Genomic DNA, 27,019 nt, shown 5'->3' with positions numbered 1-27,019 from the left:
GGGGCGGGATCAAGGGGAACTTTCGTTTTCTCTTCTGAACCCTTCCGTGGTACCGCAGGGAAAAATGGAGTTAAACCGAGCTCTTCCATGACCAGGCGTGCTTGACCTCAGAATGGCGGGTCTTCCTTCTTCAGCGCATTTAAGGAGAGGTTGCTACAGGCAGGGCCGGGAGCTGCAGCCCGGGAGGGCGCCCCATCTGGAGGGTAGAGTGCCTTGCCAGGTCTGGCCTGGTTTCTCTGCACCTTACTCACAACTCAGCAGTCAACCTTCGTTCCCCGTGTGCTGCCAGCGATCCCTCTCCAGAGGCCACTCTGTATCAGGTTCCAATTATTCCCCTACTGGCACCTATTAGTTCTCAGCGTTCAAAGAATACTTCGATTCCGTTGCTTTTTGGCGCCGAGACTTGAATCCAGGACCTTATCCAGGACAGGAAGGCTCCGCATTATGAGCTCCACCCACACCCTAATTGCTCAGCAGATAAGATTTTTTTTTTTTTAGTTAATTTTTTTTTGTTTGTTTCTGTTTTTTAACCCTGAGGATTTTATCCCAGGGAGACTATGAATGTGCTGGCCTCTGGAACCAACCTACCCCAGGATGACAAACATCTGTTACTCAGTCTTGGGATTTGGGCTAACTTCTTCATTCTGTGATGTTAGGCAAGCCGTTCCTTTTCCCGCCAAGCGCCCCCCGCCTTTTAAAAATAATCAACCAAACAAACCAAAAGTCTGATGCAGAAACAGCGTAACCCCTGCAGGGTTGCAGAGAAGTTTATGTGCCGGTTGACTGTAAACCGCGAGTGTAAGCCGGGCATGGTGCAAAGAGCTTTTATGGGCATAGCTTTAATGAGTTGGCCCCTTTTGTATATGAAGAAACTGAAGCTCATAAGGTAAGGAGTGTTGTCCTAAGTCTGCTGTTGACAAGCTCGGGTCCTAGCCTCAGTTTCCTTACTGAACTCCTCCCCGCAGCCCCTCCCCGTTCAAGCCCCGCCCCGTCCTGCCCGCGCCGCAGCCCGGCTGGGCTCAGCCAATCACCCGCGGCGCGCGTCGGTGCGCCTGGCCTCGCCCGCCCCGGCCCGGACTCCGCTCGCTCATTCCGTCGCCGCCGTCCTCAGACTCGGTAAGACACCGCGAGGGCAGCGCTGCGGCACCGCCCTGGGCTGGGCGCGCGGGTGTTCACCCTTGGGAGCTTGGAGGGAGACCCAGACTGTGCCCGTGGGGTACGAGTGAGCCGCTCATTGGAGAAGCAGAGGACACCCCTTCCCCGCGCAGTGACGGATCTGGGGGGTCCCGGGACGGGAGGAAACGTGCTTGGTCTCCAGACTGGGCAAGATGCCTCGGTTCGGGACGCGTGGAACCTCGGCTCTTGGTGTCCTGCCTCACGGTGGATTCTCTCACTGCGTGGGTTTGAGGTCCTCATTGCCCGGTGAAAGATGCTCAGGATTAGGCATGACTCCGTGGTCCCTGACCTGTAGGGGCGTCAACTGTCTTTACGACCCCATCTCACTCCCCACTCTGCGGGTGGCTTGGGACCAGTGTGGACACCGAACCCTTTTCCAGGCCCTTTCTACTCCTCACTTTGCAGGTGGATTGGTTCTCAGAGTCCGTGAGGGTCGGGCTCTGCAGTAGGAAGGATGCTCCTCCTGGGGACTTGGCAGGTGGCCGGTGTCCTCTCCCCGCGCGGGTCCCTGCAGTACAGCCTTGGGACACACCCTTGGTGTAGAAATTCAAGTGTTGCGCACCCCTCAGCCTCTGTTTTGCCCTGGGGTTCAAGGGCAGGTGGGTGTCCACAGACTGCCCAAGGTCGCGCCGGGACTGAAGCCCGGGAGGGTGGGGCGTCACGTGATCTGGCCTGAGCGAACTTGGCCTGGGACAGCCCGACGGCGGGGTCTGGGAAGCCCTAATGTGCACTAACAACCGGTACCCTTCGTGTTTCTTCATCTTCACATTGTGAATCGGGTCTGGTTTTCGTTAATGTCACAGAACGGAGATGAACGCTCACGTTTTTAAGGAGTTAAAAAGTTCCTAGCGTGAACCAGGCTAGATAGAGTTAAGCTCAGTGCTCTCAACTCCCGGGCCGACTCTCCTTTCTGTTCCGTGTATTCAGATAGTTGTCCAAGGACAGATTTTAGTCGGAAACTGCTAACTTTGGAAGTTCGCAAATAAAATGAAAGTCGGTTTAGAAACCTTTCGGAACGCGTATTTAGTTACAGCATTTTGTCTCACAGGCGTCTGGTTTCTGGTCATTCCTGATATTCAAGCGTGTTTATCTGTCAAAACCACAAGCCAAATGACTAAAACACAGCTTTGGCCTTTTATTTGTGCCAGCAAGCATAACATCACCACCACCCCCTTCCTAGTCGGTCGACTCAGGGCTCTGAGGACGTAAAGCAGAGGACTGTGGCGCGGGGGACAGTGCTTGCACGGGGAGTGCAGAGCGTAGGTAGGTCTGGGCAGCGTCTGCATTCAGAGTCTTTGCTGCAGCACCAAGAGCTCTTTTGTCATGTAAATTATTGTTTTCTTAACTGTGAAGCCTTATTAAACCTTGCACTTGGCTTTTCTCATTTATCTATTTACTTTAAAATTTTGAGTTAGGGTCTCATGTAACACACGCTGGCCTCCAGCCTGCTAAGTACCCAATGTTGACTTTGAACCCCTGATCTCCTAACTGCACACCCCGCCCCCCATGCTGTGATTATAGGCGTGCATTACCACGCCCGGCTTTGAACTCCTTAACTGTCGTTGGAATCCAGCCCCGCTCAGGTTTTGTATCAAAAGTGGCCGAAGCGGCTTCCTGCACAAGACAAAACCTTTCGATTTTGAGCTAGAAAGCCACCTGACTGCAGATGAGGGATGGAACGCCTCCCTTCCGCCGCCGCTGCGCTTGGCCCTGACCCAGTGGTCACGGAACGGGCATGCCTGTTTCTCTCGGGAGTTTGGGGCGCTGGCCGGAGCTTACCCAACCCTAATTCCTCTTGCCCATTTTGCCCATTCATAAAAGCGCTGTAATTTTTACTTTTTTCACCCCCTTGAGTTTCGCAGTGAAGCCCTTTGAGGCCTGGTGCGGGCTGGCTGTTTTGTTGCATGAGACATCTGTCCTCGGACAAAGCGGGTCGGTGGCACTGGGAGGGCAGCGGAGACGCGTCGCTCCGGAAGGCCTGCGTGGGCTCGGCCGGTGGAACAGGATCCGAGCGCCCCGGACGCGCCAGCACGGGGGCGGGGCTCCCGTAACCTTTCCCCTACTTTTCTCAGCCGTCACGTGACCCCAGCCGGGTGGGGGGGAAGGGGAGGGGCGGGAAGGCGCCGTTGCTAGTGCCTTTCCCTTCCCCAGCGCCTTGAACTTGCTCTTGATCTGCGGGCGGCTAGAGCCATGCGACTCTCCTGTACTTTGACCGTTTGAATTTTTTTGTTGTTGTTGCTGTTAGAAAATATGTTTAGTCACTCCGCATAGATATTCATGCGTAGGCCGGAGTCTTAGGGCTGGTGGAAGTCAGCATTTGAATTTAGTTTAGAATAAGATGTCCAAGATGAATCGTTTAAAAGTGTGTTTAGCAGATGTCCAGTCCCCTGAAGGAGGGAGAGTCGCTCGAATCTGGGAGTTAAGGGACAGCCTGGGAACAGGCAAAGATCCATCCTCAGCTCAGGAAAGAAGAAAAAGGGAGGAGGGGGGTTGTTAAGCCTGTGGCTCGCCTAGTAGGCTTAAGGGATTACTGCACACTTGAATTAATGCCAATTTAAGTTCTTATTGCAAGAATTTTTGTTGTTGGGGAAATAAGCCTGCTGCCAAGCCTGACGACTTGAGTTCGATTCATGAACTGGGAGGGTGAACATTATCCGGACTTCCACAAGAGCGCTATAGCGTGTACTCAACCGCCACCATAAATAAACACGATACATGTTTTTGTTTTAAGCAAAATGCAATACCAGCATACTGGGCAAAGTTAGAGACGTCTCAGTAGTTATTGCAGAGGCCTTGCTGTGAGGTTCTCTCAGGACCGTGATGGCGTATACCTGTGCCATCAGGAGGTGGATGGAGGAGAGCCGGATTTAAGGCCAGCTACCACTATCAGCGAGTTGGAGTCCTGTGTGGGATACACAAGTACTTGTCTCTAAACCAACCCTAGACTGCAAAGTGGTTTTTTTTTTTTTTTAATGTCTTTCCTAACACAAGGAGTAAGTTCTACTTGTTGACTTCAAATGTTTGCTGCCTTTTGTACTCTTCACCTTGAACCCCATGCAAATATTGAGGCGGACATTGGGTCCCCGCCGGCCCTGGGCTAAGGCCAGCTTTGCCCTGTTTAGGTAACGTGGCAGCCTGGTTCTGAGAAGTGCCCACCCTTTGCCCTTTTTGTGTGAGTTGTTCTGACCTTCAGGGATGTTTTTCCGGAAGTTAGTAACTGTGGGCAGGCTGCCCATTGAGGGGCCCGACACCTGGGTAACTGCCGCTTGGAAGGCTGGGAAACAGGGTGGCTGCTGACCTTGCCTCTGAGGAGTGTCAACCCATGTTCCACACAGACCCATTTAGGTAAAATGTAAAGGAAGCTTGGTGTAGTACAAAAACACCTATAATCCTAGTGTTTGGGGCTGTGCTGGGGCAGGAGGATTCCATGGCTCCATAGCCAAGACCTTGTCTAAAAAACAGAAAATTAATTAAACAAACCAAAACCAGCAAAGTCAGGCTTAGGCTTGGTTGTCCATGGCTATATTCCCAGCCGTTAGTAGGTGGAGACAGAAAGTAGTTCAAGATCGGCCGCAGTGACATACCTGGTTTAGGGTTGGCATGAATGACATAAGACCTGTCAAAAACATGGGAAAAATACTGTTATGCAATGGCATTATATGCTGGCATTATGCACTGGTGTTATGCGCTGGCCTGTGGCATTTATATACACTCTTTCTGTCCCTCCTCCATGTGTGAGCTGAGTCTCACTTCTGTTTCTTAAGTCCCTCCAGAATTTGTCTTCCTCAGTCTCTCTGACTCTGTGCAGGCATGCAAATCCTTGCCGGAGGAAGGACAGAAGTTGGGACACCCTTTCTCCACTGGGCTGAGCCAGCCAGTTAAGGAGTGGGGGTCTTCTGGAAGTTTCACGGGTTACACCCTTAGAACTTAATGCCCAAGAGGGAGTGTTTAGAGGAAGTGGTTGGGCCCCTGCCTCAGTGCACTTCCATGTTCTGTGGCTCTGGGCTGCCTTACCTGACATCCCCATTCCATCCTGGTCTCTGCAGTGACCACATCCACAACCATCTCTAATGGCTTCTTTTAGGGTTCCCTTGGCTTTGGATGAAACTATGAATAGAGAATTCAACATGCCTTGTTATTATGCCTTGATTTATATGTCTACAAGGACAGGGACAGTGAGTGACTCCCCACAACCCTTTCCCCCTTGAAACAAGAGTTTCACTATGTAGTCCTGGCTAGCCTACAACTCACTTTGTGGACCAGGCTGATCTTGAACTTCTAATCCTCTTGGCCCTTTATGAAACTGGTTGGTTTATTAAAGTATCCACCCCTAGCTTCCCAGCAGCTGCCCCTGGAAATGCTACAAGGTCCCCTGAGCCCATTGTGTCCTATGGGTCTGTGAAGGTATTCTGAGAACAAACGAATGACCTGCCCATGTTAGTTGGAGTGATAGCTGAGTTACTCCATGCTGACACTGAAGCGTTGAGCTGGATGGGGGTTGGAAGAAAGAGCCAGGACAGATACCCACATTCTTGAAGGATATGTGTTGACCTGCTGGAATGGCAGAGTGTGGCCTTGAATTTGCACACAATAGCATCCTTCAGCTAATGGGAGCTGAGGTGCTCTGTACTGCCCTGTGCTAATAAAGTATACGGGAAAGGCTGATGTTTGTCTGGAAGTGAACCCAGATCTGTGTTTTAGCCACTCTCAGCTAGGCCCAAGTCATCTGCTGTCACAACAGGGCTCTTAGTGGAGTCCACCACCTCCATACATGCAGACCTAGACTGATGGGGAGATGTCTGGGTGTTCATTTCCTTCTCTGTAGATGGCAACTCTGATATCTGCTTTCCTGTGTTCCTTGAGTCTCAGGAGACTCCAGTAAGGAGTGAGACTCAGTTTTAGTATTTGGATAGCAAAGAGGCTGGTCTTTAAGTTTGAGGCTGGCCTTGTCTTCCCAGAGTATGACTACACACAACCTTTAACTTCAGAATGCCTTTTTAAAAATAAGGATTTATTTTCTTCTATTTTTTTTTAAAAAAAGACAGAATCATACTATGTATATAGCCTTTACTAGAAACTTGCTCCATAGACCAGGTTGGTCTTGAACTTACAGAGACCTATCTGTCTCTCCCTCCCAAGTGCTGGGACTAAAGTGTGCCACCACACACAATGCTTTTGAAATTTTTAATGTTTTTATTTATGAATATGCATCTATGTATGCACACCTGAGTTTAGGTCCCTCTCAGGGGTCCAGGTTCATTGAGACTGCTGGTCAACCTCTTCCTCGGCTTCTTCCAGCTTTTCCCTAATTTAACGACAGGGGTCAGAATCTTTAGTCCATTGGTTGGGTGCAAATATCTCTGCATTTTACCTTTTCAGCTGCTTGTTGGGTCTTTTGGAAGGCAGTCATGATAGGTCCCTGTTTGTGAACTCACAGCCTTAGTAATATGGGGACTGACCATGAGGACTGTTGGTGAACATATGTGGTGGAGCGTGGGACTCAACACAGGGAAAGCCCCCAGGAATATAGGGCCTGCCACTTGTCCAGGGGACCACAGTTGATGATATATTTGTAGCCTCAGCTGTCAGGGCTGAACTGTTTTTCAACTTCCACGTCTTAAGTCCATTTGCATTAAACTTAAAGCCCCACTTCTTTGACATGTGGATCATCTCATGTCTGGGAACTTGAAGCTGGTGCCTGGCAGGACCTCAGTCACATTTCTCTTCCCCTAGCTTGATGGGCGTGGGGGTGCTGGGCTAGTTAGTGTGAACCCTGGCCACTGTACCCTGGAGCATCTCAAAGGTGCCCCACATACCATCTGGAGCTGAGGTTGGGGACATCATGACATCGAGGCATGGATAAACTCAAGAAAACTGTCTGGAGGGTCTCACCCGGTGACATGTACATATGACAGAATTCATACTACCAGAAAGTTTGCTGTTTGCAGCCATCGCCTGACAATCCTCTTCTCTCTTTCTGAGGTAGAGTTGTGGTCAATGGAGATATTTTAATACAGGTTTAAACACGAGTGTTAGGAGGGGGAGAGGCTCATCAAATGTGAGACAAAACACATCTGAGGGCATAGAGAGTTGCTGAGAGCCCCATTTTAATCTTAACAGCATTTTCCCCTAAGACTTATTTCTTTCAAGAGTGTTGGTACATGCTGTAATCCCGGGGCTCTGTAGACAAAGGAAGGCAGGTCTCTGTGAGTTTGAAGTCAGCTTCATATATACAGTTAGTTCCAGGGCTACATAATCAGAACCTATCCTGTCCTTTAAAAAATATATTTAATATTCTCTCTCTCCGTGTGTGTGTGTGTGTGTCTGTCTGTCTGTCTGTCTGTCTGTCTGTCTGTCTGTCTGTGTGTACACTACTTGAGTGCAGTGACCTCTGAGTCTGAGTAGGTTGCTATTCTAAAGGAGTTAGAGGTGGTTGTGTGCTGCCCCACATGGGTGTTGGAAATTGAACTCAGGTTTTCTATATGCAGTAGACATTCTTCAGCCCTAAGCCATGTCTCCAGCTGCATCTAACAGTATTTTCTTCCTGGAGATGGCCTGTGGCATGTGACTCCCTGCCCATATAAATCAGAACATGTGTAGATTCAGGTTCTAGATGCCAGTGTCAGGACTGCAGCCAGATGGGTTTTCTGATGGTCACTGGGTTCTGCATTGCCTTTATTACAGATCTCAGGTTGCTGAGGTGAAAAACTTGGATGGGATGTGCAAGACAGTCCCTGAGGATTTGGGAACATGTATGGGAACAGTGGTATAAGGAAAAGTTCAATTTCCTTGAGCTAATAGATGCAAGCCCCTTCCTGGCTGTGGAGAGTTTAGGCTGGCGTCCTGTTCTGGCAAGATTAGATCCATGTGCTGTTTTAGAATGGATGGGGTAGACTGTTGTTAGCCTTGTCTGTGTATTTCCCCTGTCATTAAAATTTTTTACATGTATCTTTTATATGGTGGAACAGATGTACGTGTGTGTGTGTGTGTGTGTGTGTGTGTGTGTGTGTGTGTGTGTGTGTGTGTGTATGTTTGCACGCACTTACTTAAGAGTGAACACCAAGTGCTTTTGTGCTGCTTGTGAGGAGGTCAGAGGACAGTTTGTGGGACTTGGTTTTCTTCCTCTCCTGTGTGGGTCTCTTGAGGACTGAACTCATGTTGATGTGACAGCAAGAGCCTTCTGCTGAAGCATCTTGCGGGTCCCCTTTATTATTTCATTTTGTATTTTTTGAGGCAGTCTGATATGTGCACGTTGAGCTTAAACTCACTATGTAATTGAGGACAGTCTTGAACTTCTGATCATCCTGCCTCCACCTCTTGAGTAGTTGTATGAGCCACCAAGCCTGCTTTCGTGGATCGTTAGGACTTCCTGCATGCTAGGCAAGCACTCTGTCAACTAAGCCCTATGCCCAGTCCCGTTATTTCCTTTACAATTATGTTCTTTGAGGGCTTCTCCTAAATCTATCTTGTGGAAGTCACATTTCTCTGATTGCCAGTTCTTAATAATACGGCCTAAATTGGACTTTGCTTTACTTTTAACTTTTCTTTCTTTTTGAAATGGGGTCTCATTAAGTAGCTCTGGTTGGCTTGGAACTGAAGATGTAAACTAGGCTAGCCCCAAATGTACAGAGATCCTTCTGTCTCTGCCTCCTGAGATTGCTGGTGAGCACCACCACACCCAGCTTTTATTTCATTATTATTGTGATTATTTTAAATTGGGACTGGGTCTTATTGTAGCCTAGGCTTGCTTTGTAGCCACAGATGCCATTGAGTTTATGCTCCTGTTGCGTTCAGCCCCTAAGTGCTAGAGCTGGAACTGCTGAGCATGTCCAGCTTGGGTTTTTACAGTGTGTGGTCATTGGACGTTCTGTTGTTATTTTGGGGGATGGAGACTGAATTGAAGATTGATTGAAATTTTTACCATCCAAATACTAACCAGGCCTGACCCTGTTTAGCTTCTTTTAAAATCAGACCATTTAAAATGGTATGGCCATAGACCAGATTTTGTTTTCTAACCTGAACTGAACTATTGTGTCCATCCAAACAACACAAACACAAAATGGTGATGTGCCATTTTGTGAGAAAGTCACCTATGGCTGAATTACATAATGCAAATGTAGACTGTTCAGGCATGGAATCCAGGTACAACCTTTCACAGTGAGTTCCTGTGAGCCTTCCACCTAGACACTAAGTTAACAACAACAAGCTGTTGAAATCTGGTAGCCAGTGTGACAGTTTCCAAGGCAGAGTCTTTCAAGCAGGTGGTCCAGTGTCTTGGTCTGGATCAGTTCCTGGATTGGATTATTTCTCATAAGCACTGCCTTGGGCCTCTTTTCCATCCTCCACATGCTCATTTCCACTCTTGTCCAGGCTCTTACCAGCCCAGTGCCTTCTCCCATCTAAGGACATAGCATAATGCCCTTACCTAGACGTGATCCCAAACTCTTCAGTCTCTGGAACTGTGACACATGTGAATCTCTCTATAAAGTACACACCTTATGCTACTCTGTTGTGGCAACTGAAAATGTACTAAGACGGTCCTTGACCTTCCTTGTACCCTGAGCCCACGGACAGCACAAGATGCAGTGTCTCATTTCCATCTGGATATAATAGTCGTACTCAGAGTTTTAAGTCTCTCTTTTTTTTTTTTTTTTTTATTTTTGATGTGTTTGTGTATTTCACACGTGTATGTGGCCCAAAGGCCACCGGCAATACCATCTCCAATTAGTCTTCAGCTTTATTTATTTCTTTGAGACATTTGTGTGTTTGTGTGTGTGTGTGTGTGTGTGTGTGTGTAATGGCCTTGGCTGGCTGTCCTGGACTTATTCATTGACCTCGTACTCACAGAGATCCACCTGCCTCTGGTTCTCAAGTGCTAAGACTAAAGATATACACCACCATGCCCAGGGTCTCTCTAAGTTGGAGCCATTTTTGTTTAGCGAGGCAGAACACTCCCAAAAGTTAGACCCCACCAGCAGCATCTGTCCAGCAGCAGGGCCCAGGGTTCATCAGCCTGGTGCTGTCCCTAGTGAGGGAGGCTTGCCATGTTCCTGGATGCCCTGCCTGGAATTCTGTTAAGGTGCCACTTCCTGTGGGTAACCCTTTCTCTAAGGATTTCCAGAGGTTGTTTACTGTTAGTCAGCACGGACATCTGGTGAGGGATTAGAGCTGCAGACAGACTGCTTCTGCCTGGCGGTGAATTATGCAGTTCTGGTGGGCACCTAGGTCACACTGATGTATTAGCCTTTGTAGTAATTGAGTTTTCCTGCTGGCTGCCATCTATCATTCTGACTACAGCAGTGACCCAAGCTGATGTGTGTTGCAACTGCAGGAATCTTTTGCTGGCCTTTGCTGTCACAGCCGCTTCTGCACATTGAAAGGTAAGGGCAAGCCTGTTGGAGCTGAGCCTGGACCTGACACCGGCTCTACAGCTGGCTGGCTGGGACCTTACGCAAGCTTTTGACATCTAAGTCTTGTTTTCCTCATCAGTGAATGCGTACAGCCATGGATTCGTTCATTAGAAGTGTAGTTAGAATTTAATGAACTGATGGGTGTAAAACAAATTAATAATATAAATATAATAATAAAAAGTGTGGCAGGTGGCCTTTAATCCCACTTGGTAAACAGAAGAAGGTGGCTCTCTGTGATTTTTAGGCCAGGCAGGGCTTCATAGACCCTGTCAGAAAAAGAAAAAAAGGGGAAAAAAAAAAAAGGCTTGGGCTGAGGGGATGGCTCAGTGAGTTAGGAGGACCTGAGTGCAGATCCCAGCACCCAAACAAAAAGCTGGGAGCACTGGTGCATATCTGTAATCCGAACACTGGATTAGAGACAGAGACAGGAGGATCCTGGCGACTTCCGTTCTCAAACAATAAGATAAGGAGGGAAGGACACTAGTTTGGACACCTGCATTCATGCACAAAATAGGGAGGGCATTGTTTGGTTTGTGCCAAGCAGTTATTAGGCAAACCCCCCATTTTCTTTGCCATGCAAACAAGCCTGCCTGCCATCCATGTTAGTACACTGTGAGTCACCTCCGTGCCTGTTGTCTACCGACCTATCTGGCTCCCCATCTATGGACCGCTGGGCTGTGTTGCAATACCCCCTGGGTCACAGAACCCATTTGCATAATTCAGTTCCTCAGAAGCCTGCCTTCCCTGGGTAAGTCTTACTGTTTGATTTATATGATGGGTTTCCTCATTGCAGTTTCTCTGGCATGTGCCAGTTCCTGGCGGTGTGCTGGGCCTCTCCTGAACTTTACCCTCCTTTCCTAGCTGGCTGCCTGTCTCAACTCTGCAGCCCCAGGGAGCTACAGAAAGAGCAGGGAGACTAGGGGGCCTGGTGTGGGGAGGAAAGCGGGTCTTTTCTCGGGCTGGCAGCTAGGTGGCATGGCCAGTGTTCATGGGCTGACCTCAGAGGTGAAATCGCTTTGATGCAGAGAGATTGACTGTGGAGAAAGCAAGCCCAGTGGGCAAGTCCCGTCAGCAAAGCTCAGAGGACTGGCACTTGACACCAAGCCATGGTATTAAAACGAAGACAGTCTCAAGTCAGCAAGAAGCCCCAGTGGGTACAGTGCTTACTGTGCAAGCCTGGTGGCTTGTCAACCTCAGATCCCACAAACATGGAGAAGGAGAGAAGTGACTCCACAAAGCTGTCCGCTGACCTCTACACGTGGCTCAAGAGCGTGTCCCCAACCATATACACACTCGCACAATAATAAAGACAAAATAATAAAGACAATTTAAAACTGCAGACAGGCTTGGCAGTGGCAGGCGAGCTGCAGCCTGCAGGGTTCTCGCGATTTCATGGAGAGCATTAAGCTGTGGTGTCTTTGAAAAGCTTTCAGCTTATTGGAGGATGATTAAACTCGACTTGTAAGGGGGAGGTTCTCTGACAGAAAGCAGACGTGAGTGGTGCAGTGTGTCTTGAGGCATCACTATGCTTTGGGAATATAAAGTCAGTAGCTGGCCAAAACTGGTCCCTAAGGGAGGGGAACATGTAGCTGACTGATGAAAGGTGAGAACAGGTAAGACCCCAGAGGGGCTAAGGAGGTGGATCGAGCAGCGAAGTGCCTGGTTTGCAAGCAAGAGGACCCTAGAAAGGTCGGGTGTGGCAGTGCACGCTTGTAATCCCAGCTCTGGAGAGGTGAACACAGGAGCATCTCTGGGGCTTGCCACTAGGCTAGCCAGCCTAGCCAAATTAGTGAGAGAAGCTTGACCCCTGGGAAACAATACCCAGGATTGATCCCTGGTACACCCCCCACCCCAAGAGCCTAGAGCAGGTGGAAATACAAAATTGCAAACAGGTGGCAGTTAAACACCAGACCTAACATGTGAACTTGGTTTTTGGTGCAGGTCTCTTGTTCTGCATTGCAGTAAGGGGTTTGGGGGGTCTGCTGCAGCTCTCCTTGGGAATTGCTCCTTGGCAGTGGGGTGTGAGGCTGGGACATAGGCAGGGTTGGGCCTGGAAGTGTGAGGGCCCCTGCATATCCCCAGAAGGAAGTTGGCAGGTTGGATTTGGGAGTGGGCAGTTACTGGACTAACACTGCCACTTGGGGCAGGGCAGGAGCCCAGGTCTCCATACTTTTGTCTTCTCTCTGAGACCAAATACCTCAACCTAGTCACACACCTTTTTAACAGCGTTTTTAACTTCAGGCATCGTGCATGTGTCCCTGAATGTCTTCCTGGTGTCTGGGGTGAGGGTGGAGGTTCCTGCCACAGGCACCACCTGCAGTTTTGCCTGAGCCTGTGTGAGGCCACAGGGCAAGAAACTCTTGGCTTAGGACTAATTGCAGAGGGACCTTTTCTGAGTACTGGCCAGACTTGCTTCTGGGGGTGAAGCAGTTAGCATGTTTACCCTAGAGGGTGTGTTTCATGTAACCCTTTTCCTCTGGTTTTGATTTCTAGTCCAAAGGCTAAAGCTAGGGGTGGTGGTGGTGGTGGTGGTGGTGGTGGTGGTGTGTGTGTGTGTGTGTGTGTGTGTGTATTCTGTAATGCCAGTATGAGGGCAGCTACAAGTTCAAGGCTAGTCAGGCCTAGACACTGAGTTGTCCTTGCTGAACAGAACAGCTTGGGAGGAACAGTGAGTGGTGGAGGGGGGGTCAAAGCCTTTCCCCCTCTATCCATGTGTTTCTTTTCATGCTTCCTTTCCAGTGTGTGCTCTTGTGGCCCTCTTTGAACTTGGGGCCCAGATGCATGCCCCGCAAGGCTGTTACCTCCCTGTGCTCCTGGTGTAGACCTTGTGTCTAGGGACACTTAGTTCTCTATCTTGTGCTGTGATGGCTCAGCCTCTGGGGAAATATACAAAGCAGAGCTTCTCAGAGCACTCGGGACATCTCTGTGAGTAGTAGTGGAGGCCGGGGAATTGGGGGTCAGGGGCCGTCATTGAAAAACTGGGTCTATGCCCAGGTGAAGAAAGGTGTAGGTTGAGGAGGCTACACATTCACCTTCCTCTGTGGGTTCTGTGCCTGGTGAATGAAGCAGAGGCCGGGGAATCAGTTAAGGTAAGTGTGGTTCCTGCTTGCCCCACTAAGGTCAGGTGGAGAGGGTGCAGCTTGAGGGTTGATGTCCAGTCTCTGTGGGAAGCTGGGTTTGTAACATCTGGTCATGTGCACAGGTTGTAGAGTCTGATTAGGAACAGAAAGACCTGGCTAGCTCCCAGGGCACAGAGAGCCAAAGAACCTCCTGTCAGTGCAGACAGACGTCATAGCAGAATGTGGTAGGCCAGGCCTGTGCCATTGGCGATCTGAGGTAGGAAAGAGGAGGACTGGAAACGTGGACTGGTTCTGGGGAAGCAGCGTTTTAGTGTACCCCACATGGAGACATGGCAGAGTCCCCCATCCACCATGGAGGCTGGCCATGCCCTCTTTGCAACAGCCTTTGGAAGAGAGGAGGCAGCTGCCCGATGTCAGTGGCCTGTATCCGGGCACAGCTGACCTGCCAGACAAAATGGCCGGGCCAGTTGGCCCTGAGGGCCTTTCTTCTAGTACGTCAGGTTCCCAGCTCTGTAGGCACAAAGACATAGTCTTGTGCCCAGGCTGGCCAGGGTGTGATGGCATAAGGGCTCCTGGGAAGGGAGAGCAGGATTCAGCAGTGGGGGTTCTTACTGTCCAGCCTCAGGTGCCAGATGGGGAATAGATTGGCTTTCTATTGGCAGGGGGACCCCAAAGAGAAATGGGGAGGGACTTGTGGGTGGGTCAGACAGACAGGCCTGTCCCCAGACCTTGCTGCTTCTGAAACAGGAATACATTTCTAGAGAAAGGAGAGGAAGGGATCCTAGTGGGCAGACAGCTTGAGCACACTTCTTTAGGTGTCCAAGGCAAGGTGAGTAGGGGCATCCAGACTCCTGGGGGAGCTGGGCTAGGGGTACAAGGATCGATACAGCAAGCTTGGGGACTACTTGCATACACATTCTTGCATGTACAAATAGGTACACCCACACAGGTAGCTATGGCTGCTCAGACATGAGTATGAGAGAAGCCCAAGGTCCCAGGGAAGAGGCATCTGAGTGTCTGCATGCGCATCATGTGCATGCAGTGGCCTTGGAGCTTAGAAGAAGACATTGGATCCTCTAGAGTTGGAGTTCAAGCAGTTGTTGAGCCACATGGTGCTGACTCTGGGAACTGAACTTAGGTCCTCTGCAAGAACAGTATGCTATATTTATTTTTATTATTTTAAATTATGTGGCCATGTGTGACTATGTGCATGTGAATGAAGGTGTTTCTGAGTCCAGAGAGGTCCCATCTCCCTGCAGACAGAGCTACAGACAGCTCAGAGTCTCATGATGTGTAGGTGCTGGGAACTGAACTCTGGTCCCCTGTATGAGCAGTGTGTGTGTTCTTAACCACCAAGCCACCTCTCCAGCCCAAGGCTTATTTGTATTTATTTATTTAGACTTTTTATTGATTCTTTGTAAGTTTCACACTGTGTACACAAGTCCCACTCATCTCCCTCTCCCCTCGGATCAGCCCTTGTTACCTCCTCTCCAAAATCACACACACACACACACACACACACACACACACACACACACACACACACAGTGACACACCATAGAAAGAACTCTCCTAGTATAAGCTGTAGTGTGTCATGGTGTGTCCCACAGTACACCCCTCTGTCCACATATTTTCACTTGCAAATGTACATTACCCTGAGTCACTGGTGTGGTTGGAAATCTCTGGCTTCTGTGACACTATCAATATTGGATCCTCACTGGGACTCCTCCGGGTTTTCCTGTTGCTTTACGTCACGGAGATTCTGTAGCTTTGGATCAGCAGGACCAGCTCTTCCAAGCACCCCAGCGATGCACAGATGACATAGATTTGAGGTGGGACAATTCAGAGCCCTGGATCTGGGCCTGGGTGGTATCTGAGCTGTACAGCTCGTCCTTATCAGCACCATTAGGGCAAGTTCTCCAGCACTGTCTCAGCTAGGCCATCCAGTGCCACCATCGGCAGGAGGCAGAGATGTCCTCAGGCTGGTTCACCCACACCCATGCCTCCAGAGCCAGCTCAGGGCACAGGGCCCACTTTCCCCAGTGCTGCAGCCAGTGAGGAGGCAGGGCCAGCTCTCCGGCTCTCACACTCTTGGGGCTGGCTCACTGGTGCCTTTGCCGTCAGGGCCAGCTCCACTGTGTTACCCAGGCGAGGTGCAGCGCCCTCCCTCCAGGTGCTGCAGCCAGTGAGGGGGCAGGGCCAGCTCCCACTCTCATGTCCTAGGGGCCAGCTAACTCTCCTGACTCCAAGATGGCAAAGGGAAGGGGGAGGGCATTACCCCTGCACCCCCACCACCAGACAGCAGACAAGTGGCAGAGCCTGCTCTCCCTCGCTCTTGCCCTCAGGGTTGGCGCACCCACACCCTCTTGACCAGGGCCAGCCACAGGTGGCAAGAAGGGAGGAAGTACATCACAGCCCAAATCACATCACATCATGGAGCCAGCTCTCCCCCCACCTCCACCCGACTCTTGCTCTCAGGGGACCAGCTCACCTGTGTCACTGCCCAGGTGAGGGACAGGGCCTGCTTTCCCAAGGGCTGCAGCTGGTGAGGGACAGGGCTAGCTCCCCTGTGCTCATGACCCTGTGGGCAGCTTTCTGGACTGCCAGAGTCAGCTCTCCCACCCCCACACCGCCAGGACCAGCTCTGCACAGTCCCATATGGTCTCTAACGGCTGCCCTGACTAGGGACTTCCCCATGTTCTCTAGAGATACTATGAGCTAAGGATATCTACACTGACCTCTGCCACTGGGTAGCCATTGACTCAGACTTGGCCATTAGCAGCAGCTCAAGCTGGGGCCTCTAACATGACCCCAGGGAGCAGGGCTGTTCACTCACAACAGGTTGCTTGCCTCCACCCTCGAGTTCCCAGTTTCATTTCACAGTGCTCAAGCTGGTCCTCTTCTCTTCCTTTTCCATCTGACCGCCCATTCTTGCACATTGTGGCAGCTCCCGCTGCAGGCTGGGTGGGTCCCTGGGCAACAAGCCTCAGTCTGGGCTTCATGAAGTGGCAACAAGTGGGTGTCTACAGCCTGCCTGTGCTTTGTGTCAGAGAGCAGTTCTGTGGGTGGCATCGTGGTCTATGGGTCTCTGTCTTCCTCTTCCCTCGCTATGCTGTGTGGTGATAGGCGGGGCTCGGTGTGGCTGTGGCATTGGGCAGAGGGCAGGTCTGTGGGCATTTACCCCTGCCTGCACTGCATGACACAGCAGGACGAAGGTCTCTGTCTGTCTTCTTCCCTTGCTGTGCTGCCTGGATTTGATTTGGTTTGATTTTTATGAGTCCTAGGCATAAGCAGCTTTGGCCACCAAGCCAGGCATCAAGCTAGAATGAGCAAAGGACTGGCAGCTGCTCTAACCCTCACTGCTATAAGAACAGCAAGGTATCCCTTTGCCTTTTGCTGAGGGGTGGGGAGGATGCTGTATTAGTAGTTAAAGGGGGTCAGATAGCCATAGGTATGTGTCACCCACCGCTCATTGCTGGAACAGGGACATAGAAGTTTCATACTGATCTGTGTATGTTGTGCTTATGACTGGACATTTCAGGAAGTGTTCCGTTACTGCCAAGTTCATGGAGGCCTTGTGGGGACTCTTCCAAGGTCCTTGGACTTACGAATATTTTGCTTCCCTCCATGGGACTCTGTACACCTCAGCGCCTTCTCAGGCACCCGGCTGGCTCTGCTAGGTGCACCAGGCCTCCCAGTCCCACAGACTGGCCCCCAGCAGCCACTGTTGAGGGTGAACTTGCCTCTGGTGCTTTGTGGAGAGTATTCATTCTACCACAGTGGCTTCAAATGGTCGGTGAGGAGGGCGTCTGACCCACAGCCTGTGGGGCACATACGGCTAAGGGTATAAAAGCAGGCTGGCATAAATCATAAAATTACCCACGCTCTGTAGCACGTGAGTACAGGTTAGAAGACAGTTGGTCTGAAGAGACCTCTGAAGCTTCTCTCTCTCTGAGTCTTACAGGCAGCCCTATTGTTGGGCTGGTCACATAGGAACCCTCTGCTTTTATTGTTTTCTCTGGCAGAGAGGGTCCTAGTGGATCTGGTCAGTTTCAGGGACTTCCTGGAGGTGTTACTTTTCTGCTTAAGGAGCCTCCCTACAAGATGAGATGTTTTGGAAGAAACTTACAGGAGAAGTGGGCATGGGATGGGGTAGGGCTTAGGCTGCTGAGCTGCCTTCTCTTCATCCTGTCTCCACTTGCGGTCTTCATCCTCCTGCAGGAGCCACTGTGTGAAATGTCGCAGGAAGCGTGGGCACCCAGGACTGCTTAGCAGCTGTGAGAGCTCTGGTTTTATGGGTGCATTCAGAGCTGTGGGGAGATGTCAGACATGTACAAAAGAAAAGCCCAGAGGATGGAACTTTGTGTGGTCACTGCCCACCTTTCCTGGCTCTCACAGAAACTTTGTCCACTCTTCCCAACCCCAAGTCCTAGGTGCCATGAAATCTACAAGTGTATGTGTGTTTGATGTGAGTCTCTGTATGTATTTGTATTGTGGGGGGAGGGGATTATGTAGGTCAGAGGTCAACCGTGGTTGTCATTCCTTGCACAATCCACCTGATTTTTTTAAGGCAGGGTTGGCCTGGGCAGATCCCTTGGTGATTCAGGCTGGCCAGTGAGCCCCGGGGATACTCTTGTGTTTTTGTAGATTGAGGTTGGATGGGAACAGTGATGGGGTGGGCTGCTAGGGCCATCTCACTCCACACTGATACTCTCCAGCTGTGAGTTTGCCCGGAGAAGGATTCGATGCTTGAGTGTTAAGACAACATCTGTTCTGTGTGAGGACTTTTTCTTTTCTTTCTTTCTTCACAGTGCTTTCTTTTTTTTTCTTTGTGTGTGTATGCCTGCATATGTGTGCATGTGGGTATGCAGGTCAGAGGTCAACTGTCTTAGCAGTGGTCTGTTCTCGTTACACTTAAAAGTTTATTATTACTGTATGTACATGGCATGTGTGAGAGAGTAGGGACACAGGCGCACCACAGAGTGGAGGGCAGAGGATAGCCTCTGGAGTCAGTCCTTTCTTTCAACTTTCTTTAATTAAAAGAAACTTAGTTGTGTGTCTGTGTGTGTTTCTCTGTGTGTGTGCATGTGTGCGTTTGTACAGTGTCTCCAGAGAGCAGAGGTGCTGGATCCACCTGGAGCTGGAGTTCTGGGGTTCAGGCTGATGTGAGCCAGTGACGTGGGTCTGAGCCTGGAACTTTGGTTCTCTTCCAGAGCAGAGTGCCCTCTTAGCCTGGGAGGCCCCCCCCCCCCAGCCCACACACCTCTCTGCTGCTGGTCTGTAGATTGCACACCAGCTGTGCCTGTGAGCTTTCGGGCAGTTGTGCTTCTGCCTGCTTCTTGCTGAAGGAATGCTAGATTACAGATGTGCACCACATCTTCCTTTTTAATGAGCTGTGGGCACTAAGCTGAGGCCATTAGATATTCAAGGCACCTTTATCCATGAGTCCTCTCTGTGGCCCTCGCCTTGGTTTTGGAGATAGGGTCTGTTACTGGCCCCAAGGATCCACCTGTCTCTGCCTCCCCAGCACCAACATTGCAAGTGTATTCTACTCGCCCGGAGTTTTATATGGAATCGGGACCCAACTCAGGCTGTCTTGTGCAAGCGCTTCACCAACTGAATCACCTCCCAGTTGGTTTTTATTTGTTTGGTTTTTGTTTTTGAGATGGTTTCTTACTTCTGTAGGTCTCACAGAATCCTCCTGCCTCAACCACTCTGGGATTACAGATGTAAACTACTATGCCCAGCTGAGACAACTTTTTTTTTCAAGTGATATGTTTTAGTAGAGCATGACGGTGCTCACACTTTTATTCCAGTACTGGGGAGGAAGAGGCAGGCGAGTCTCTGGGAGTTCAGGGCCATTCTGGTTTACAGAGTGAGTTCCAGGATAGCTGTGGCTACATACATATCCTGACTCAAAATATAAGACAAAACAAAAAATTATGCATCAATTAAAAAATTATTTATCTTTATGTGTTGGGATATGTTTTCTATATGTGTATATGTCTGTGTATGCAACATGTGAGTATCTGGTGGCCAGGGAGGCCAGATAAGACATCACATCCTCAGGGACTGGGGTTACAGAGAGTCGTAAGCTGCCATGTGGGTGCTGGGAATCTGGCTCATTTAGAAGAGCAGCCAGTGGCTGCTGAGCCATCTATGAAGAGAAGCTCAATTTTAACTTTTATTTATTTGTGTATGTAAGAAGTGTGTGTGTGTGTGTGTGTGTGTGTGTGTGTGTGTGTATACTAAGTAAGTGAAGTGCAGTGTCCACAGAGGCCAGAAGAAGCCATCAAATATCCTGGAACCATAAATACAGGTGTTTGTGGGCTGCTTGATGTAGGTCCCGGAAGAGCACTCTTGATGAGCCATTTCTCCAACCTCTGAGACAGTGTTTTTAAATAACAGCCTCACCGAGGTGTGCCTAAGCTAGTTCTATGTCAGCTTGACACAGACCACAGCCAGTCATCAGGCTGAAAGGCATTTTCCTCATTAGTGATTGATGAGGGAAGGCCCAGCCCATTGTGGGTGGGGGCCATCCCAGGCTGATGGGCCTGGGTTCTATAAGAAAGCAGGCTGAGCAAACCATGTGGAGCAAGCCAATAAACAACATCCACCATGGCCTCTGCATCAGCTCCTGCCTCTAGGATCCTCCCTGTTTGAGTTCCTGTCCCGACTTCCTTTTGCTGATGAACTGTGATACAGAGGCTTGTGACAAATAAACCCTTTCCTCCCCAGCTCACTTTGGTCACATAAGTATTTCACCCATCTAAAGTCTGTGTTTTGGTGATTTTTTTTTTTTTTTTTTTTTTTTTTTTTTTTTTTTTTTTTTTTTTTTTTTGGTTTATTCACAGCAACATACCACTGTGTTGCATTCTAATCAGTTTGGGAACATTTTTATTTTTTTTCTGTTCTGGACACGCCATGTAAATAGTGAGATGTAGACTGACATTCGGCTTCCTTGGCGTCCTGTCATGCTGGTTTGCTTTTATGAGGCGGGGACTCCTGTAGCTCAGGCTAGCTTCTAGCTTACTCTCTAGCCAAGGATGATCCCCCTCCCTCCCATCTCAAGTGCTGTGACCTCAGCAGAGAGCCACCGTGCCTGGTTTATGTGACCTCAGCAGAGAGCCACCGTGCCTGGTTTATGTGACCTCAGCAGAGAGCCACCGTGCCTGGTTTATGTGACCTTATGTGGTACTGGGATGGAACCCTAGGCCCTGTGTATGTAAGGTGAACCCTCTGCCCTCTGAGCTGTGTCCCCAGATCCTGGTACCATGTTTTCATCCATGTCACCGTGTGTCACTGCATCAGTTTTACCCACACTCCTCCTCCTGTGCTTTCCTCTCTGGCTGTGCAGGGACACCTGGCTGTTCCTGTAATTTTGTCTGTCATGAAGACGGCTGCTGTGAGCATGTGTTTATAGGTTTTTGTATGAACTTGTTTGGGCTACCTTAGCCAAGAAGTTGCTGGGTTCCATGGGTTTTGTCATTGTTGAGATGTGATCTTATTGTATATCCCAGGTTAGTCTGCAACTCACTGCCTAGAATTAGCTTTATGTTTAGCCTTTCAGGAAAGAACAGACTGTCTTCCAGAATGACCTGACCCTGTCACATTTCTGTGACATTGGCAGGTGAAGCTCCTGACTTCTCAGTGTCCTCAGCAGCACCTGTCACTCACTGTTTGCATTCTAGCGGTTCCTGTGGATGGCATGTGCTTTGGTTTGACTTGTACTTCCTGGTGACTTCTGGAAGCAGTCTGAGAACTTGAAGACGTCTCTGAAGTCGTCATGGAGGGGGCTACCTCATTAGATCTGCAGGCCTGAGTTTCTCAGGCTGGTGTTTTCTGGCACCAGTGCCTGCTTAATGGCTGGCAGCAGGGAGGCTGTGTGAGGGCAGAGTGTGGGCTCATGATGCCCACAGAGCAGCAGGACTGCCTGCTGTCAGAGTGAACTATGGACAGGATTTGTAGTCTGTTGGTGACATGGGTTTGTGTAGACCAGGCTGATAACCTTGAAAAGTCACTACATCCCTAGTGCTGGATTTATAGGCTTGTGCAGTCACACCTGCTAGGCTTAGGTGGTTCTGAACATTAAACTCAGGTCATGTGACAGGGATATTTCACCCTGGAAACGACACCATAAGTATTCCTAGGCCCCCTGATTGTCGTGGAAGCAGGTTTGCTTTCTGGGCAAACACCGGGTTCGTGACTTTGGATAGAATTAATTGCAACATTGTGTTTAGCCCACTGCTGTTAACAGCCTCCTTCCTGGTGGGCTGGGGAGATGACTCGGTGGGTAAAATGCTTGCCGGGCAAGCTTGAGGTCCTGAGTTTGAGCCTCAGTATCCATGTAAAGTGTGGAGGACAGCAGCGCAGGCCAGTAATTCCAGTGCTGGGGTTGACAGTGGGAACAGAAGGTTACTCGGGCTCACTAATGACTCAGCCAATCAGCATGCTCCAGGTTCTGAGCGACCTTGCCTCCAAACAGTAAGGTTGTAAGAAACAGAGGAAGACATCTAGTTTTGAACTCAGGCCTCTAGGAATGCACACCCATGAACACACGAATGCACACGTACATACAGCAAACAGAAAGGTTTACATCAAAATAGTTCCCTGGTGTTTTAAATTTTTATTAATGTATTTATTGAGTTTATTTTTATTTTTGTTTTTTGCTACAAGATCTGTCTGTAGCCCAGCCTGGAATTCACCGTTGAGCCCACAGGCTGGCTTTGAACTTGAAACAATACTCCTACCTCTGCCTTACAGCCACTGGGAGTGCGGAGTATGAGCCTCTGTGCCCAGTTCACCTTTGAGGTTGTATGAAAGATTGGCCAGACGGCTCGCCACAGAGCCCTGTTTGCCAAGATTGATGCCTTGGGGGAAGAGGGGGGAGGTTTTTGTCTGTCTACCAACCTCATGATTGCTGCAGATATGGGAAGTCTAGCATGCCCTGGCTTCCATCCCTGGCAGTGCATAAACCAAGAACGGTGGCTCACATCTGTAATCCAGCCCTGGGGAGGTAGATGAAGAAAGATCAGAAGTTCGAGGAATTGCAGATTCGAGCCTCTTCACCCTGCCCAGAGCCATGTTCTGTGCCTCGAGCTGTCTTGCTGGCTTTCTCAAGTCGAGTATGTTTATTCATCATGACCAGGCCCTGTTGCCCTCTTCCTGCCCGCCACAGGATGCAAATATACTGGACCATCCCTTGGGCTCTAAGTTATATCTTCAGTTCCAAGCTGAATGCCCCTCAGCCTCTCTGAGGTCAGAACAGCACTCAGAGGCCACTTTCCAGGTGTACCGCCCACCAGCATCTTCCTCTTTCTCCCACATCCTCCTGTCCCTTGCTGCTCCACCTAGGTGTCCTCAGTGACATTGTGACATTTCCAAAACAGCAGGTTCACAGGTGAAATGTCTGCTCTCTGCTCCGCCACCCCGGGAGTGGCTTCGCAGAGCACGTAGTTCAAGGCTGGAGGGTCCCTTTTATCAGCTTGTCCGGCCCACAGGTCTCAGGCCTGCTCAGTAGGTTGTCATCTTCGTCTTCACTGGTACCACACTGGGCCGGGGCTGCCTGCTCTCCTTTGTGGTCTCTTGCCTGTCCCTCTTTCTCCTGCATCCTAACTACTCTGTAGGCATTGCTTGCTCTGTGCCCCTCATCTATGCCACAAGGGGGCAGAAGGGTCATTTTTATGAGGGTCTCGGTCCTCACCTCACCTCATGGGAGGCAGCCAGGAAATATTTGTTGAATGAACAAGTGATTAACAGTTGACACCATCTCATTCTGCAGCTTAGGCTGGTAGATCAATCAAGCTGGCCTCAAACTTGTGGCCGTCCTTCTGCCTCATCCTCCTAAGGTGTATACCACCACACACAGCTAGCTTTGGTTGATATCTCTGAGTTATATTGATATATATCAGTACATATATTAATTTAAAAAAATCTTTTGCAGTGCTGGGGCTAGAACTCAGATATTCCCAGGTCCTGTCACAACCATACCTCACTTACATTAGCAAATGATCCACTACTGAGCTACATTCCCAATCCTTGTTGATGTCATATAGCCCAGGCTGGCCCATAACTTTCAGTATAGCCAAGGATAACTTTGAACCCCTGATCTTCTTGCCTCCATTTCCTGATTGCTGCAATTACAGGCACTGCCGCCACACACAATACTGGGCATCATGCCCAGGGCTCCTTCAAGTTCAACAGGCATTCTTCCACCTGAGCCACAGCCTACACCCCTATCTGCTGATTTTCTAAAAAGGCACATACTTAAGTTTGTTAAAATCTGAGTGTTTAATCTACAAGCATATATATGCAACATATGCAAGTAGTGCCTAGAATGGGCAGAAGAAGGCATGGCGGCCTTTGGAACTGGAGTTCCCAACAGTGTGAGCCACCACTTAAATGCTGGAAAACAAACATAGGTCCTCTGAAGATTAATAAGTGCTTTTAACAGCTAAACCATCTCTCTAAGCCTGATACTTGTTGGTTATGACAGGTTTCTTAGACCGTCTGGGCCTCAGTAGAAAAGTTACTATCTGAAGAGAACACACCCATAAATTAGATTTTATTATTTGTTCTGCATAGTTTTTACCTTGTATCTTTTATATATGTGTGTGTATATTAAAATACATACATATATCTATACACATATGTGTTTGTATGTATATATGTATACTTTGTAACAAACAGCTTTGGAAAGCAGAGGGGTTGCACACCTTCAGAAGAGGGCTAGGGAGTGGAGGAAACCAGGAAGAAAGGAGGTGACCCCTCTGCTGTGCTGAGTGTGGGAGAGAGTGGGAAGCTGTTGATTCTAACAGACAACAGGAGTAAGTGAAGAACAGAGGGAAAGAGTGTATTATAGATCTCTCTTGTTCTATTATTTCTGTGTATTAGTGTGCACTATATGTATGTGCATGTGAGTGCAGTACCCACAAAGGCCAGAAGAGGGCATTAGATCTCATGGAGCTGGAGCTAGAGGAGGCAGTGAGCTGCTTCACTTGGGTGCTGGGAATTGAACTCAGGTCCTTTGCAAGAGCAGGAAACACTGTCCCTAGTCAAACCATTTCTTCAGCTCCAGATCCTCTTATTTTGGGGGGCTGGGGATCTAAACTGGGCTTCACATAGGTTAGGTATTGAGATAGTACCTGTAGATTTTTAAGATTTCCTGTATTGAGTTGGGCAAAGCAAGCTAGCGCAGAAGAGGCCTTGTTTTGTGCAGGGATGATAAAGCCCCATACATGGCGACTTAAGACCAGTTTGACTTTAGGACTGGCCTCAGAGGGTCAGCACCCATGAGGGTCTGTGCCCTCTCCGTCCACCTTTTCCGGGTTCTGAGATGAGGCTTCCATGGTCAGTCTTTGGAGGAACGGACTTCTCCAGCAGAGCTGTCTCACCACCACACGTGGTGTCTTTGTAGCACCGTCCAGAGCTGGAGGCCCAATGACCTATCTGAAGGTCAGGGTTCAGGGTCAGTGGGGTTTGTGGTTGCCAGAAGATTCATCTCTGCAGTTCAGGTCAATGCATGGCCATCAGTATCTTTTGCCATGCTGCCTAAGGAGACCATTGGAGGTGTGGCTCTGTGGGATAGGCGGGGGTGGGGGAGTTGGTGGTAGCAGGAGCCCACACCATCATCCCAGGCCTCTAAATGGAGCAGGTGTGTTGGGAGCTGCACAGCTGAGGATTGTGGGGTGAGGGGCAGAGCTGTAGCTATTGACCAGTGTGAATCTGTTGGGTCGCAGGGTTCACTTTGAGAGAGCCGTCTCCTCCTGGTTCCTGGTGCCAAGCTTCTCAAAGCCATCTCTCACCCCTCCTCCAGCCCCCCACTCAAGATGGCAGAGGCTCACCAAGCTGTAGCCTTCCAGTTCACTGTCACCCCCGATGGCATTGACCTCCGCCTGAGCCATGAAGCCCTCAAACAGATCTGCCTGTCGGGGCTGCACTCTTGGAAGAAGAAGTTCATCCGATTCAAGGTTGGTGGATGGGTGTCTCTGCAGCAGTTGCTTGGGGTGTGCAGTGCAGCTCCCAGGGCTCGCTGAGGAAGGCATGTGTCTTAGGTGTGTCTCTGAGAGACCAGTGGTCTCCATGCTGGCTGAGGCTTGTGGAGCACACATGTATAGAATGGTCCCTAGCCTCGGGGCTTCTTCTTATTGTTGGTTTGGTTTTTTTTTTTTATGGCTTGATTCTGTTTTTTAAGACACAGTCTCTCTATATCCCCCACTCTCTTGGAACTCACTCTGTGGACCAGACTGCCTTGAACTCAGAGATCTGCCTGCTTCTTCCTCCCATGTACTGGGATGGCACACCTATCCTACCATGCCCTGGAAGGCAGGTGGAGCTCACCAGATCAGTGTTAAACAGGCCAAGCAGCTGAAGCCAGCTAAAGGGGCTCATTTATGGGAGGCGGTGTCAGGATAAGAACACAGGCCCACCTTCTGCCCCTCAGCTAGATCCCTTGCACCTTACTGAAAAGAGTGATTTCTCAAACTTCAGTGAATTTGTGTCTTATTTATTTGCTTAAAGAAAAGGTCTCATGTAGCTCAGGCTGGCCTCCATGTAGCTGAGGATGGCCTTGAATGCCTGGTTCTTCTGCCTCTGTCCTCCCTGGTGCCGAACCACAGGCCTATTTGGGGATTTTACTAAGTTTCTTGGGGTTTGGTTGGCTTCAGGGATGGAGTCCAGGGGTTTGCTCAGGCTAGGCAGTTAAGCCACCTCTTGAGCCACATCCCTAGTCTGGTGGCTTTGTTGTTCTCCCAGGATGCATTTGGCCTCTGACGTCAGGGGAGAGAATAGACTACATGGAGGTGAGGCAGTCGTGACTCCAGGAGGAGACAAAGCTACTGGGCCTTGGTCTTTGGTGGCCTGCACACAGCATCCTCTCCTTGCTGCCTGATGTTCCAGCTGCCTGTTGCCTCAGGGCTGCTGACAGGCAGTGATGGTGGCCTCGGGGAGGGCGCTGCTCATAGCTGACGTGTCTTTCCAGAATGGCATCATCACTGGTGTGTTCCCTGCGAGTCCCTCCAGCTGGCTTATTGTGGTGGTGGGAGTGATATCATCCATGCATACCAAAGTGGACCCCTCCCTGGGCATGATCGCAAAGATCAATCAGACCCTAGACACCACGTGAGTAACAACCCCCCCCCCCCCCCCGCACATCCTGAGGAAGATTACCTCGTTGCTCTCCTGACCTGTTATTGAACGTCTGTAGACACTGCTGCCCTTCTTCTGGAGACTAGGCTAAGAATGGTAGAGGCACGGGGTACCTGCCTTCCAGGTGCCTGTCTCACTGAAGTCAAGCTATGCCAGCGGTGACCTCAGAGGGCATCTCTGCCCCAGAAGATGGCTCCCAGTATGGCC

The 27,019-nt window shown here is 49.8% G+C and overlaps 1 protein-coding gene across 4 annotated transcripts in view; it reads left to right on the top strand.

Annotated features, from left to right (window-relative positions):
• Positions 1-776: 776 nt before the first annotated feature.
• Positions 777-27,019, top strand: part of CPT1A (carnitine palmitoyltransferase 1A) — a 64,852-nt gene continuing 38,609 nt past the window's right edge. For 3 of the 4 annotated variants that reach the window (XR_013974940.1, XR_013974941.1, XM_080912533.1), the window contains exons 1-4: positions 777-886; positions 966-1,116; positions 25,405-25,635; positions 26,646-26,785. Coding sequence is in view for 2 of the 4 variants with exons in the window: in XM_080912533.1 (XP_080768659.1) it covers positions 25,495-25,635; positions 26,646-26,785 (281 nt within the window). In the remaining 2 variants the exon portion in view is untranslated. The remainder of the gene's footprint in view (positions 887-965; positions 1,117-25,404; positions 25,636-26,645; positions 26,786-27,019) is intronic. The other variant, XM_080912534.1, reaches the window with a different exon arrangement.

The sequence above is a fragment of the Micromys minutus genome (genome assembly GCF_963924665.1).
Source record: "Micromys minutus genome assembly, chromosome: 2".
Lineage (NCBI taxonomy): Eukaryota > Metazoa > Chordata > Mammalia > Rodentia > Muridae > Micromys > Micromys minutus.
The sequence above is the reverse complement of the archived record's forward strand: the minus strand, read 5'-3'. Positions and strand labels throughout refer to the sequence as shown.